Source organism: Chiloscyllium punctatum, chromosome 25 (genome assembly GCF_047496795.1).
Source record: "Chiloscyllium punctatum isolate Juve2018m chromosome 25, sChiPun1.3, whole genome shotgun sequence".
NCBI lineage: Eukaryota > Metazoa > Chordata > Chondrichthyes > Orectolobiformes > Hemiscylliidae > Chiloscyllium > Chiloscyllium punctatum.
This window is the reverse complement of record NC_092763.1, coordinates 74,617,898-74,631,273: the sequence shown is the minus strand read 5'-3', so window position 1 is coordinate 74,631,273 and position 13,376 is coordinate 74,617,898. Positions and strand designations below refer to the sequence as shown.

At 42.8% G+C, this 13,376-nt stretch overlaps 1 protein-coding gene across 2 annotated transcripts in view; it reads left to right on the top strand.

Moving 5' to 3' along the window:
- Positions 1-13,376, top strand: part of il1rapl2 (interleukin 1 receptor accessory protein-like 2) — a 1,030,579-nt gene that overhangs the window by 536,072 nt on the left and 481,131 nt on the right. For both annotated transcript variants that reach the window (XM_072595577.1, XM_072595576.1), the window contains exon 3: positions 981-1,260. In XM_072595577.1, the coding sequence (XP_072451678.1) occupies positions 981-1,260 (280 nt within the window). The remainder of the gene's footprint in view (positions 1-980; positions 1,261-13,376) is intronic.

The following is a 13,376-nucleotide window of genomic DNA, read 5'->3' as shown; positions in this document are numbered from 1 at the left end:
TGACTCTATCCAGGCTTTTAGTATTCTTTAAGTTTCAATGAGTACCTCACATCCTTCTAAATGTCACGTGCAGACCCAGAGTCCTCAAGCGCTCCTCATATGACAAGCCCTTCATCCCTGGGATCATTCTTGTAAATGTCCTCAAGAGCCCTTCCCATCCCAGCACATCCTGCTTCGGTCCAAAACTGCTCACAATATCCCAAACGCTGTCTGACCAGAGCCTTATGCAGCCTCAGCAGTACATTGCTGCCCTTGTATTCTAGCCCTCTTGAAATGAATGCTACCATTTCATTTGCCATCTTAACCACCATGTTAATCTAAAGATACTCCTGAATTAGAGCTCCCAAATGCCTTTCTGCTTCAGAGTTCCTACACTGCTATAGTTCCTACCAAAATGCATGAACTCACACTTTCCCACAGTATATTCCATCTGCCACTTCTTAACCCACTTGCCCAGCCTGTTCCAAGCTCTTCTGCAGCCTCCCCACTTCCTCAACATTACCTGTTCCTCCATCTATCTTTACGTCATCTGCGAACTGAGCAACAATGCCCTCAGTCCCTTCCTCCAGATCGTTAAGGTGTTACATGAATACTTGCGGTCCCAACACGGATCCTGGCGAAACTCCACTAGTCACTGGCTGCCATCCTGAAAAAGACTCTTTTCTCCTCACTCTCTATGTTCTGCTAGTCAGCCAATCCTCTGCCCATGCCAGTACCTTGCCCCAAATACCATGGGCTCTTATCTTATTTTGCAGCCTCCTGTGTGACACTTTGTCAAAAGCCTTCTTGAAATCCAAATAGATCACATTCACTGGCTCCCCTTTGTCTAACTTGCTGGTTACCTCCTCAATGAAAACTACCAGATTTGTCAGACATGACCTCCCCATATTGGACATCTTAAATTGAGGCACACAGCTTCTAAAACAGTCAGCTTTTGAGAGTAATGAATTATTCTTTTCATTTTTATTTCTGTATTGCAGTTGACGTTTGTATTGACTGGTCTGTGGATCTCAAGAAATACATGGTGCTGGCAGGTGAACCTGTGCGTATAAAATGTGCACTCTTCTATGGATACATCAGGACTAACTACAGCATGGCGCAGAATTCTGGGCTCAGCCTAATGTGGTATAAAAATAACGGACAAGGAGATTCCGAAGAGCCAATTATATTCGCTGGGCGCAGAATAAGCAAGGAAGAGGATTCCATTTGGTTCCATTCAGCAGAGTTACAGGATAACGGATTCTATACTTGTGTATTAAGGTGAGTGGAAATTTATGAAATGTGTTGTCAACATTAAACTGTACTGTTGAAGGTGTATTGCGAAAGATTGAGTAGCAATAGCAAATCACTTAAAACATTTGGAAGGTAATGAACTTTAATTGAACATGAGTTGGTGAAAAATATTGCAATGCTAATGTGTAATGTAGTAAAATCATGCAGGTATGATATAAGTAAAGGGAAAGTGCAGACAAAAAAAAAAACACTTGTTCCTGAGATATATTTACATTATTTATGTTTTTAAGGGCTTCAGTGGGTTAACAGTTAAAGGCTGTATTTAAGGTATGTCAGTGTATCTCTGTGACCCCTGTTTATTAGTATTCCAGGGCCTTAGCTCCACTTGATGCTGGGTGATCAATCTCATGTTACCTTCTTGATGTGTCCCAGATTTCACTGACCTCTAGCTTCCTCATACAGTCCTGACTGCAAATGACCTCCCAGAACATTGGAATCTTTTCAACTTTCACACATTGAAAAGACATGCTCTGATGGTGCAAAAGATTTAAATCTGGTGTTTTATTCATACGATTCAGGATTTATTTGATTGTGATGGTGGGTCTGGGGGGAGTGGAGAAAATGTGCTACTAATAAAACCTCACTACTCCACCATGACTCTAAATCATAGAATCCCTCCAGGGTGGAAGCAGACCATTCAGCCGATATCTACTTTCTGAAGAGTATCCCACCCAGACCTATCCCCCTTTTCCTACCCCTGCATTTCCCACTGCTACGTCATCTAGGCTGCACATCCATGGACACTATGAGCAATGTGGCATGGTCAATCCACCCAACCTGCACATCTCTGTACTCTGAGAGGAACTGGAGCACCCAGTGGAAACCCACACAGACACAGCAAGAATATCCAAACTCCACGCAGACACTTGCCAGAGGCTGGAATCAAACCTGGGTCCCTGGCGCTGGTAGGCAGCAATCCCAACCACTCAGCCATTATGCCATCCCAAGGTGTTAATTAAGTCACCAAAATACAACACAACTGATTCTTCTTTCTATGACGAAGGGTATCTACAGATCATTCCGTTTACTGATCTTCTTTATTATCTTGCATGAACCACTGAACCACTGAAAATCTTGCTTTCAGAGGTTCCTGCTGTAAAGGTAATGTGTGTAATATCCAAATTTCACTTGCTTGCCTGTCTATTCCCTCACCTTTACCTGGGAATGTTTGAAATGGTTCTGTGCAACTTTCCAGATTCCCATCAGCCTCTGTAAGGACACAGACCCGCAATCCGACATCGAGGATTCATATTTGTGTCCTATAAACCTTCCCTGATCATTTTCATAGACCCTTAATCTCATGATAAATTCATTGTCATGAATTAAATCAAGTGTTTAAACCAAAAAGATTCATTTTGCAAGTTCCGGTGATAAATAGTAGAAAATCCAAAACATTGCTCCAATTTTGGGGATATTCCTGATAACATGCTTGTTGTTTTGAACATCTGATGGTATCTCTCAAAGGTTCCCTTTATCTGTGAGTGATATACTGTGGACTTATGATGTCTTGGAAAACTTTGGACAGAAAATTGGAATCTTATCTGACTGTATTTTTATTGGTAGCCCATAACGAGTAATGGAGTTAATTATTCCACGACTATTTTAGCTCTGATTCCCTTCATTGAATGGCTTTTGGGAAGTGTGCCATCATATCCATAATAGTAAGGGTGGGATCAGTTAACTCAGAAAGCTGGATGGCTGGTCTAAGATGCAATAACACCTGCAGTGCAGTTTAATTTCCATATCAACTGAATTTACTATGAAAGTCTCAACGTAATTCTTCGAGGAGGTGACCAAGCATGTGGATGAGGGTAGAGCAGTGGATGTAGTGTACATGGATTTTAGTAAGGCATTTGATAAGGTTCCCCATGGTAGGCTTATGCGGAAAGTCAGGAGGCATGGGATAGAGGGAAATTTGGCCAATTGGATAGAAAACTGGCTAACCGGTCGAAGTCAGAGAGTGGTGGTAGATGGTAAATATTCAGCATGGAGTCCAGTTACAAGTGGAGTTCCGCAGGGATCAGTTCTGGGTCCTCTGCTGTTTGTAATTTTTATTAATGACTTAGAGGAGGGAGTCGAAGGGTGGGTCAGTAAATTTGCAGATGATACAAAGATAGGTGGAGTTGTGGACAGTGAGGAGGGCTGTTGTCGGCTGCAGAGGGACTTAGATATGATGCAGAGCTGGGCTGAGGAGTGGCAGATGGAGTTCAACCCTGCCAAGTGTGAGGTTGTCCATTTTGGAAGAACAAATAAGAATGCGGAATACAGGGTTAATGGTAGGGTTCTTGGTCAGGTGGAGGAACAGAGGGATCTTGGGGTCTATGTGCATAGATCTTTGAAGGTTGCCACTCAGGTGGATAGAGTTTGTAAGAAGGCCTATGGAGTATTATCGTTCATTAGCAGAGGGATTGAATTCAAGAGTCGTGAGGTGATGTTGCAGCTGTACAGGACTTTGGTTAGGCCACATTTGGAGTACTGTGTGCAGTTCTGGTCGCCTCACTTTAGGAAAGATGTGGAAGCTTTGGAGAGGGTGCAGAGAAGATTTACCAGGATGTTGCCTGGAATGGAGAGTAGGTCGTACGAGGATAGGTTGAGAGTTCTCGGCCTTTTCTCGTTGGAACGGCGAAGGATGAGGGGTGACTTGATCGAGGTTTATAAGATGATCAGAGGAATAGATAGAGTAGACAGTCAGAAACTTTTTCCCCGGGTACAACAGAGTGTTACAAGGGGACATAAATTTAAGGTGAAGGGTGGAAGGTATAGGGGAGATGTCAGGGGTGGGTTCTTTACCCAGAGAGTGGTGGGGGCATGGAATGCGCTGCCCGAGGGAGTGGTAGAGTCAGATTCATTGGCGACCTTTAAGCGGCATTTGGATAGGTACATGGATGGGTGCTTAATCTAGGATAGAAGTTCGGCACAACATCGTGGGCCGAAGGGCCTGTTCTGTGCTGTATTGTTCTATGTTCTATGTTCTATGTTCTATGTCTCAACCTCACCCTTCAGCTGTCACCTGAGATGTGGTGACTCTCAAATTATGCACTATCGATTTCTCTCTCATGAGACCGAGCAGCTCTGTGGTCTAATATTGAGTGAACACTGGGAGAGGTCTTGCAGTTCAATAATAGAGTTCTTACCTCTGCTATGGGTGTGGAAGATGCTACTTTGAATGAACTTTGAGGTTTTCCCACTACTTGACACATGTCACAAAACTGCACAATGCCCTCATGAACACCTGGTCAGTAAAAGTGTCAACTTATAAATGCTTGCGTTTTCCATAACCCTACACATCCTGCTGTAGGAATTTCATGTGCTACCCACAATATCTCTGTGATATATACTTGAATCACCTGTCTACTCTTTGCTGCGGAATGATTTCTTCATGAAATCCCATCTTTCATAAGAACATTGTAGAATTTCGATAACCTCAGCTCCGATGTGGGATGGCTATGGTAACTTATTTAACTCCAGAATTGCTACCTGAGAATCAATTAACAATCAAAAACCTAACAATCATTTCTTTGGATTATCAACATTTAAGGGAAGCCTTGGCTAACCTAATATCTCCCCGTGGAATCACTTTAACCCCTCATGATGGACTTTACTTAGACACTGAAGAAGGGCTCATGCCCGAAACGTCGATTCTTCTGCTCCTTGGATGCTGCCTGACCTGCTGCGCTTTTCCAGCAACACATTTTCAGCTCTGATCTCCAGCATCTGCAGTCCTCACTTTCTCCTCGAAGATTTTAACCTACTGCGAATCCTCTTACAAGGATGCCTTCCTTGTAAAAGCTCTCTTCCTCCCTCTACAAGGATTTCAGTGAGTGCCTCTCTCACTGCACACCCCCCAGGTCATCTCCTCTGGCCAGAAGCTCTTCAGCCACGTTCTCAAACAGACTCGCTACCACAGCCACATCTCCTTCCTCAGCACCTGCCTATGGAACCGACTGACCCTGCATGGTCTCCAGACTGATTCCTGAAGAAGGGCTCACGCCCGAAATGTCGATTCTCCTGCTCCTTGGATTCTGCCTGACCTGCTGCGCTTTTCCAGCAACACATTTTTCAGCTTTACTTAGACACTGCCTGAGTCACCACACACGATGCAAAAATACCTGAAACTTGTCAGTGTCTTTGTTCCATTCCTTTGATCTCACTCAGACAGGATGCGATTATGAGGGAAGCTATACCTTTTGTTTCTGCCAAATCACTAGCTCAGAGTGAATCAACCCCATCCAGAGATAATTTCTGAACAACACCAACTGTCCCTTTTCCAGATCTCAAGCCATATTCTCAATGCACTCTGGTATGAAATGGGTATGTACTCTCCATTAATTCTATTTATTAAAATTTTGGCTTGCAGTGTGATGTTGGAGAAAATGATGTCTTCTTCCAGCCAAAGTAGCTACAATATCCCTTAATGTAATTACAGATTTGGCTGTATTATTTGCATAATAAGGGATTACCTCCCTCACAACAAAAACTCCTTGCTTTTCATCTACCTTGTTCACCTCTTCCACACGTTCAGCAGCATTTACCTTTTGTCGCACAGTCATAGTTCAAGCTACAGATTGATCTCTGTGTTTTTCTCTGACCTCCCTTTCCAGCATCACCCTGACAAACCTCAAAAGGTCCTGTTAATTCTCCATATAAACTTCCAACATTCCAAAGTTAAAGGCGTCTCGCTTTATTACAATGGAAACACTTAGGTGTTCAATTTCCACCTTCACCATTGGCATCTCTCTTTCCATTGGAGGAGGCATTTATGGGGAATTCTCAGCTGTCCCTTTAGTATACTGGCTACTTGCCTTCCCTTTCGTTCTTCCACCTTCCAGCCTTCTCGGTTTTATGTGGTGATAGGAAAAGAAGATTTTTTGGATCAGCTCATAATTGTCACCTACCTCTGTTCCCTGCTTAGCTGCTACACCCCTTTTTAAATGGGAGTTCAAGTTACTGGAGGAAGTGAGTTTTTAAATTCCTCCAAGAATAGTTTCCCTGAGAGCTACAAGTATGACACTTACTCCTAAAGCCTGTATCAAACAGTTAAAATTACTTTGCCTTACCTTTTAAATTCAGTGTGAGTCTATCCAGGCTCCTTTCTCCATTTCAAAATGTTTGTCTGAGAGCCTCAGGCACTGATTCAGATGCACCCAAAATAGTAATTTTTACTGCATTGTAACCTCTTCTAAAAATGATGCATAAACTTCATGAGCTTTACCTGTCTACCTGCATTACATGAGCACTCTTTGGTTTTCCTTTGGCTACTTTGCTTGTTTTGCTACCTTTTTAAATGCCATAAGGAATTCCTTTATATTCTTTTCCTCAAAAGCTTGCTATAGAGAGTGCATATTGAAACACTTCCTCACTGGCCTTTGATTATGAGTGGGTTTTTCTCATTTTCCTCTCTCTCTTTCTTATTCTTTTCCACTTCCTCTGATATGTTCTCTGTCTTTCTTTTACTGCTGTTTAGGAATTCCATTTCTAGCTGCTCTATTTCCTGTTTATGCTGAAGCGTCTTTTACTCTTGTTGTATTCCCACTAAATCAATGACTTACCACCTGGTGTATCTGTTCCTCCTTGCCTTTCCTCCAATTTTCCTATAACATCATGAACCATGTTGAAGTCAAATACCATATCAATTCGGCTATGAGATTACCAAGGGCTTGGCAAATTACCAGGATGGACCACAAATAAATCTTAACAAGCAGAGGCACCTGTCTAACATAACAAAAGATAGCATGATAGCAATGAATAGAAGTTACATTGATTCATTTGATTTAATCACTATGTTATGAAGATGGGGGTGTCCTGTACCTTTCAGAGAGTTAGAAGCTAGCAGAACTACCTGACACAGCACCAAATGTTCTCAATAAGGTAACAATGTAATACTTGGTCAAAAGCTAGATTAGCTGGGTTGCCTGGAAACGGCAAACAGATTTGAATTAGACCAATCATTTTAAATTATACCCCGAAAATACCAAATTCCAATCAAGTTTGAATTTAGTATATTGACAATCTTAAAAGCCAATGACACAATTCGATGCTTTGGAGGTATAAGACCGGGGAAAATTGAACAGTTGATAGGAGAACTGCTAAGCCACCAGCATGTAAAGACTGCCCAAAATATCACTCTCTTAAAAGGTGCCTTTATCCATCAGTAACCTGTGAAGTAGAATCCCCAAGAAGAAGAAAAGAAGACAGGAATACAGAGAAAACTGAAAGCTGCCTGGCTTTGAGATAAAAAGTTTTGTTTTGTAAATCTTAATCGGGATTTTTATCGGACGAGTATGGTAGAAGAAAAAGTAAAAGGCAGGTTCAAGGAAGGAGTTGTGAATATTTGTTAGTTAATTATTCTCTGTTGTACTTTAAGAAATAAAGTTGTTAATTTTGACTTTAAATAGTTCTTGGCCTCTTGAATTATCACAGCTTACTGCACGGGGTTAAATCTTTTCTCATGGTGTTGCTAGCTTAAATGAAGCAGGAGTGTTTACCCCGTGTAGTAACAACTAAGACATTAGTAGCAAGGTATGTTACTTCTGATCCCGTCAAGATCTTAAGCAAGACTACCTGATTCTCCACTCACAAACTATGATATCATCAGATTGAATAGAGTTTAATACAACTTTTGTATTAAGCATTTCAGAAATATTACCTCATACACCAGGCTTTGCACTGTCATATCTAGGGAATATAAGTACACATTAAAAAGTTGTGAATAGCTGGGCTTTGCAACAAGGGCTTGCAGCTTCTAGCTATTGGGCAATGAATGCAAAGCTAAACTGTGTTTGAAAAGGTTAAATTTGCTTCTTGTATCAGAATTTAGCTGCCCTGCATAAAGATGGTGTTTTCATGCTGAATATCTTGTTGATTCTGTAAAGTAGGTGCAATAAAAGAAGGAGAGAAGCTTTGTAGAAGTGGTGATAGGGAGCAACAGGCAATGTTTGAGAATACCAAAGGTAGAGGGGACCAATTATTGGAAAGTAAGATGAGTTTTGGTTTTTATTTTCTGAATCATTGAACATTTCATGTTCATTATGCTTTATTTTAATTCGAGATCCATACTACAGTGGATGGGAGGCCAAATGTTCACTGAGAGGGCTATGAACATCGTTTTCGAAGATTTGTATAGTTCTTTCAATTTCTTTCATGAATGAGGTCAATCTTTTAAAGTGTCTGTGATTGTTGTTCATGAAGGATTGTCTTTATTTGTTTGAATAACACATTTTGCTCATGATTCTACTCCTAATAATTCATAGCAAGGTAAACCTACTTAGTCAAACATATTGTCAGCTTAAAACCTCAACTAAGAGAAATGTTAACTCATTGAAAGAATTTATTTAGCTTTACAAGCTATGGACTCATTCTTGTAATGAATTGTCCTTTGCAAAGCCAGCTAAATTATCTCCGGGTCGAATATACCTGCAGGTTAATAAAAGCAGAAATAACTTTTTCTTTAAGTTTACGATTTATCAACACTTAGAATCGTGAGTCAGATGTCCTGGTTCAGAATATTGCCATGTTGCCATCTACCAAATTAACGATGCAACAGTGAAGCACGTTGATGGCTTCACATATCAAAGCTCCACAATGAACAACAATCAATGCACACACAACGCAAAAGCTGCAGCTGTTCTGTCTGCGCTACTTAAGAAAGCAAGAAAGAATGGCACAGTAACCACACCAACGATGAGGTGGCATTCTGGCTCACAGCTCTAGGGACCAAGGTTCGATTCCACTCTCGGGCAAATGTATATGTGCGTCTGTGTGGGTTTTCTCACACAGTCTGCAAATGTGCAAGTTAGGTGGATTGGCAATGCTAAATTGCTGATTGTGTCCAGGCTAGGTGGATTAGCCATGGGAAATGCAGAGTTACAAGAATAGGATAGTGGGATGGGTCTGGGTGGGATGCTCTTCAGAGGGTCAGTGTAGACTCGATATGCTGAATTGCCTGCTTGCATACTGTAGGGATTCTGGGATTTTGGGAAGACAGCATCAAACTGAGAGTCTACCAAACTTGCGTTCTGAGAAAAAGTTCAACAGTTGTGTGACTTGGCAGGACGAAAGGTTTCCATTGTTGTTTCCTTTAGAATATGTTCAATATCTGTTGACAGAATAAGTTGTAGAGCACACTAATTCCACAAGCTGGGGAAACAATGATACTTTCTCTAAGTTGACCATATTTATCAGACAGATGATGGCATAAACCCAAAGACCCACACAGTGAGACTGGCCACTGGGTCATGACTTCCAGAACAGCCACGTGTCCACGATAAGAATACTTGTAAATGAGATATGAATATGGCAGATGTTGACATTGACAACTGAGAGACCCTCACTGATGGACATGAGTTATGTAGGCTGGCTGTTTGGAAGGAAAGTGGAGGAGGTGAACAAAAACAAAAGGCTCAACTGAGGGGAATAAAAGGCAAAAAAATGAAGCCAGCAAATCTTGCACTTTCTCTGCTCACTCCACAGCTAATGCAACAGATACTGTCAAACCAAAGTAGGGCTCCTGAGGAATAGGCCATTCGGCCCTTCGAGTCTGCACCACCATTCAATATGATCATGGCTGAACATGCAATCTCAGCAACCCATTCCCGCTTTCTCTCTATACCCATTGATCCCTTTAGCCCATGGGCCACACCCAGATCCCTCTTGAATATATCTCATGAACTGGCCCCAACAGCTTCCTGTGGGAGAGAATTCCACAGATTCGTAACTCTGGGAGTGAAGAAATTCTTCCACATACAGTCATAGAGATGTACAGCATCTCAGTCCTGACTAGCTCTAGCCTGTCCAGTCCTATCAGGATTTTATATGTTTCTATGAGATACTCCCTTCATTCTTCGAAATTCCAGTACAAGCCCAGTTGATCCAGTCTTTCCTCATATGTCAGTCCTGTCATGCCAGGAATCGGTGTGATGGACCTTTGCTAGACTCCCTCAATGGCAAGAATGTCCTTCCTCAGACTAGGAGACCAAAACTGCATACAACACTCAAAGTGTGACCTTATCAAGGCCCTGTATAACTGCAACAAGATATCCCTACTCCTGTATTCAAATGCATCAACTCTAATTTGTTGCCAACCACAATACAAACCATTGCATGTAAAATATATTGCAATTATGATTCAAGACTCCACTTTGCAATAAGGATACGGAGACCCAGAAAATCATTATTTTTTTAAAAAGCTGTCTGTGATTTTTAGCAAAAAAAGAGTCTCTGATGCATTATTAGGTCTGATTCTGTGTTGGCAATGTTTTATAATAAAATTAAACCAATGAATTGATTGTAATTGTTCCCTCATGATCAAGCCAAAACATTTGAGATAGGCATTCAACATTTCAGAATAATATGTCTGAAAGTCAATTAGACTGGACAGTTAGAACTTATTCAATGCAATGGTACATTCATGATTAATTCATGTACATAGATTCCAGCCATGCATGTAAATACTAGAAAGTTAAGAAGTGTCTTTCAATTACATAGCATCTTTTTGGTTATCTGGGTTTCTGCTTCAGTTAACCAAATATTAATTTGGTTCTTTTATGCAACTAAAGATTGCAAATATTGTAGTAGTACTTTTAAACCTGCACAGATTGCATGCCTGTCCTTAGTTAATAAGATGCAGTTCAGGTTCCAATCCTCAACATGACAGACTTCCGTTTCCCCGGCCCCCAACGCCTTATCTTCACCATGGATATCCAATCCCTCTACACTGCCATCTGCCATGACCAGGGCCTCCAAGCCCTCCTTTTTTCCTCTCCAGATGTCCCCAACAGTACCCTTCCACCGACACTCTCATTCGTTTGGCTGAACTGGTCCTCACCCTTAACAATTTCTCCTTTGAATCCTCCCACTTCCTCCAGACCAAAGGGGTAGCCATGGGCACACGTATGGGCCCCAGCTATGCCTGTCTCTTTGTTGGCTACGTAGAGCAGTTGAGCTTCCATAATTACACCAGCACCACTCCCCACCTCTTCCTCCGCTACGTTGATGACTGCATTGGCGCCACCTCGTGCTCCCGCGAGGAGGTTGAGCAATTCATCAACTTCACCAACACATTCCACCCTGACCTTAAATTTACCTGGACCATCTCTGACACCTCCCTCCCCTTCCTGGACCTCTCCATCTCCATTAGTGATGACCGACTTGACACTGACATTTTTTACAAACCCACCGACTCCCATAGCTACCTGGATTACACCTCTTCCCACCCTACCTCTTGCAAAAATGCCATCCCATATTCCCAATTCCTCCGCCTCCGCCGGATCTGCTCCCAGGAGGACCAGTTCCACCACAGAACACACCAGATGGCCTCCTTCTTTAGAGACTGCAATTTCCCTTCCCACGTGGTTAAAGATGCCCTCCAACACATCTCGTCCACATCCTGCACCTTTACCCTCAGACCCCACCCCTCCAACCGTAACAAGGACAGAACCCTCCTGGTGCTCACCTTCCACCCTACCAACCTTCGCATAAACCAAATCATCTGCCGACATTTCTGCCACCTCCAAACAGACCCCACCACCAGGGATATATTTCCCTCCCCACCCCTTTCCGCCTTCCGCAAAGACCGTTCCCTCCGTGACTACCTGGTCAGGTCCACACCCCCCTACAACCCACCCTCCCATCCTGGCACTTTCCCCTGCCACCGCAGGAACTGTAAAACCTGCACCCACACCTCCTCCCTCACCTCTATCCAAGGCCCTAAAGGAGCCTTCCACATCCATCAAAGTTTTACTTGCATATCCACTAATATCATTTATTGTATCCGTTGCTCCTGATGTGGTCTCCTCTACATTAGGGAGTCTGGATGCCTCCTAGCAGAGCGCTTTAGGGAACATCTCCGGGACACCCACACCAATCAGCCACACCGCCCCGTGGCCCAACATTTCAACTCCCCCTCCCACTCTGCCGAGGACATGGAGGTCCTGGGCCTCCTTCACCGCCGCTCCCTCACCACCCGACGCCTGGAGGAAGAACGCCTCATCTTCCGCCTTGGAACACTTCAACCCCAGGGCATCAATGTGGACTTCAACAGCTTCCTCATTTCCCCTTCCCCCACCTCATCCTAGTTTCAAACTTCCAGTTCACCACTGTCCCCTTGACTTGTCCAGAATTGTCCGACCTGCCTAGCTCCTTTTCCACCTATCCACTCCACCCTCCCCTCCCTGACCTATCACCTTCATCCCCTCCCCCACTCACCCATTGTACTCTATGCTACTTTCTCCCCACCCCCACCCTCCTCTAGTTTATCTCTCCATGCTTCAGGCTCACTGCCTTTATTCCTGATGAAGGGCTTTTGCCCGAAACGTCGATTTCGCTGCTCGTTGGATGCTGCCTGAGCTGCTGTGCTCTTCCAGCACCACTAATCCAGAACATGAGAGAACTGCCTATGAACATTCAAAAAGACAGAGGCAATTCATGATTCCTTTGACATTGTCCGAATATACTTTATCCATGATTGGAAATCCTGAAACCGTACAAATGAAGATTTGTTTTTTGGCTACATGTCTCTCCATCAAATGCTGTATATGAGGAAGTATTTGTACAATCAAGGATATTGTCACTTTCAGTGAGATGGAGTAATGCTTTGGTTGCCTTTGGAAAGCCACCAATGAATAGCCATTTCAAAGTAACCAGTCAAATTTTTCCCCATGGAAGGGATGAAACACAAAAGCCAAGCTGTGGACAAGGCGCGGAAGATAATCCGACATCGATGCTTTTAAATCAGATTTGGCACATATCACAGATTCCCTCAATAGTGAAGGTGTATGAATTGAGAATTATCAGGCTTGAAATGGTTTCGCTGCCCCCAAAAGGTGCAAAAACATGTCTGGTGTAAGAGCATCTCATCAGTGTTTATGATCAGATTGCCTTAAAGAGCGAACATGAGGTGACACTCAAAATCTCTTCCCTTAAGAGCTCTGGCTGAATAGCACTGCTACTGCAGAGTTGATTTGGGTCAAAATAGTTCTACATTATCACTTGAGCAGCTCACTTCAACTGCATGTATTTTACAAGGTTTTAGCATAATAATGCATTGTGAGTTTTGGAATGCAGTAAGCATCCAAGCAAAACTTGCA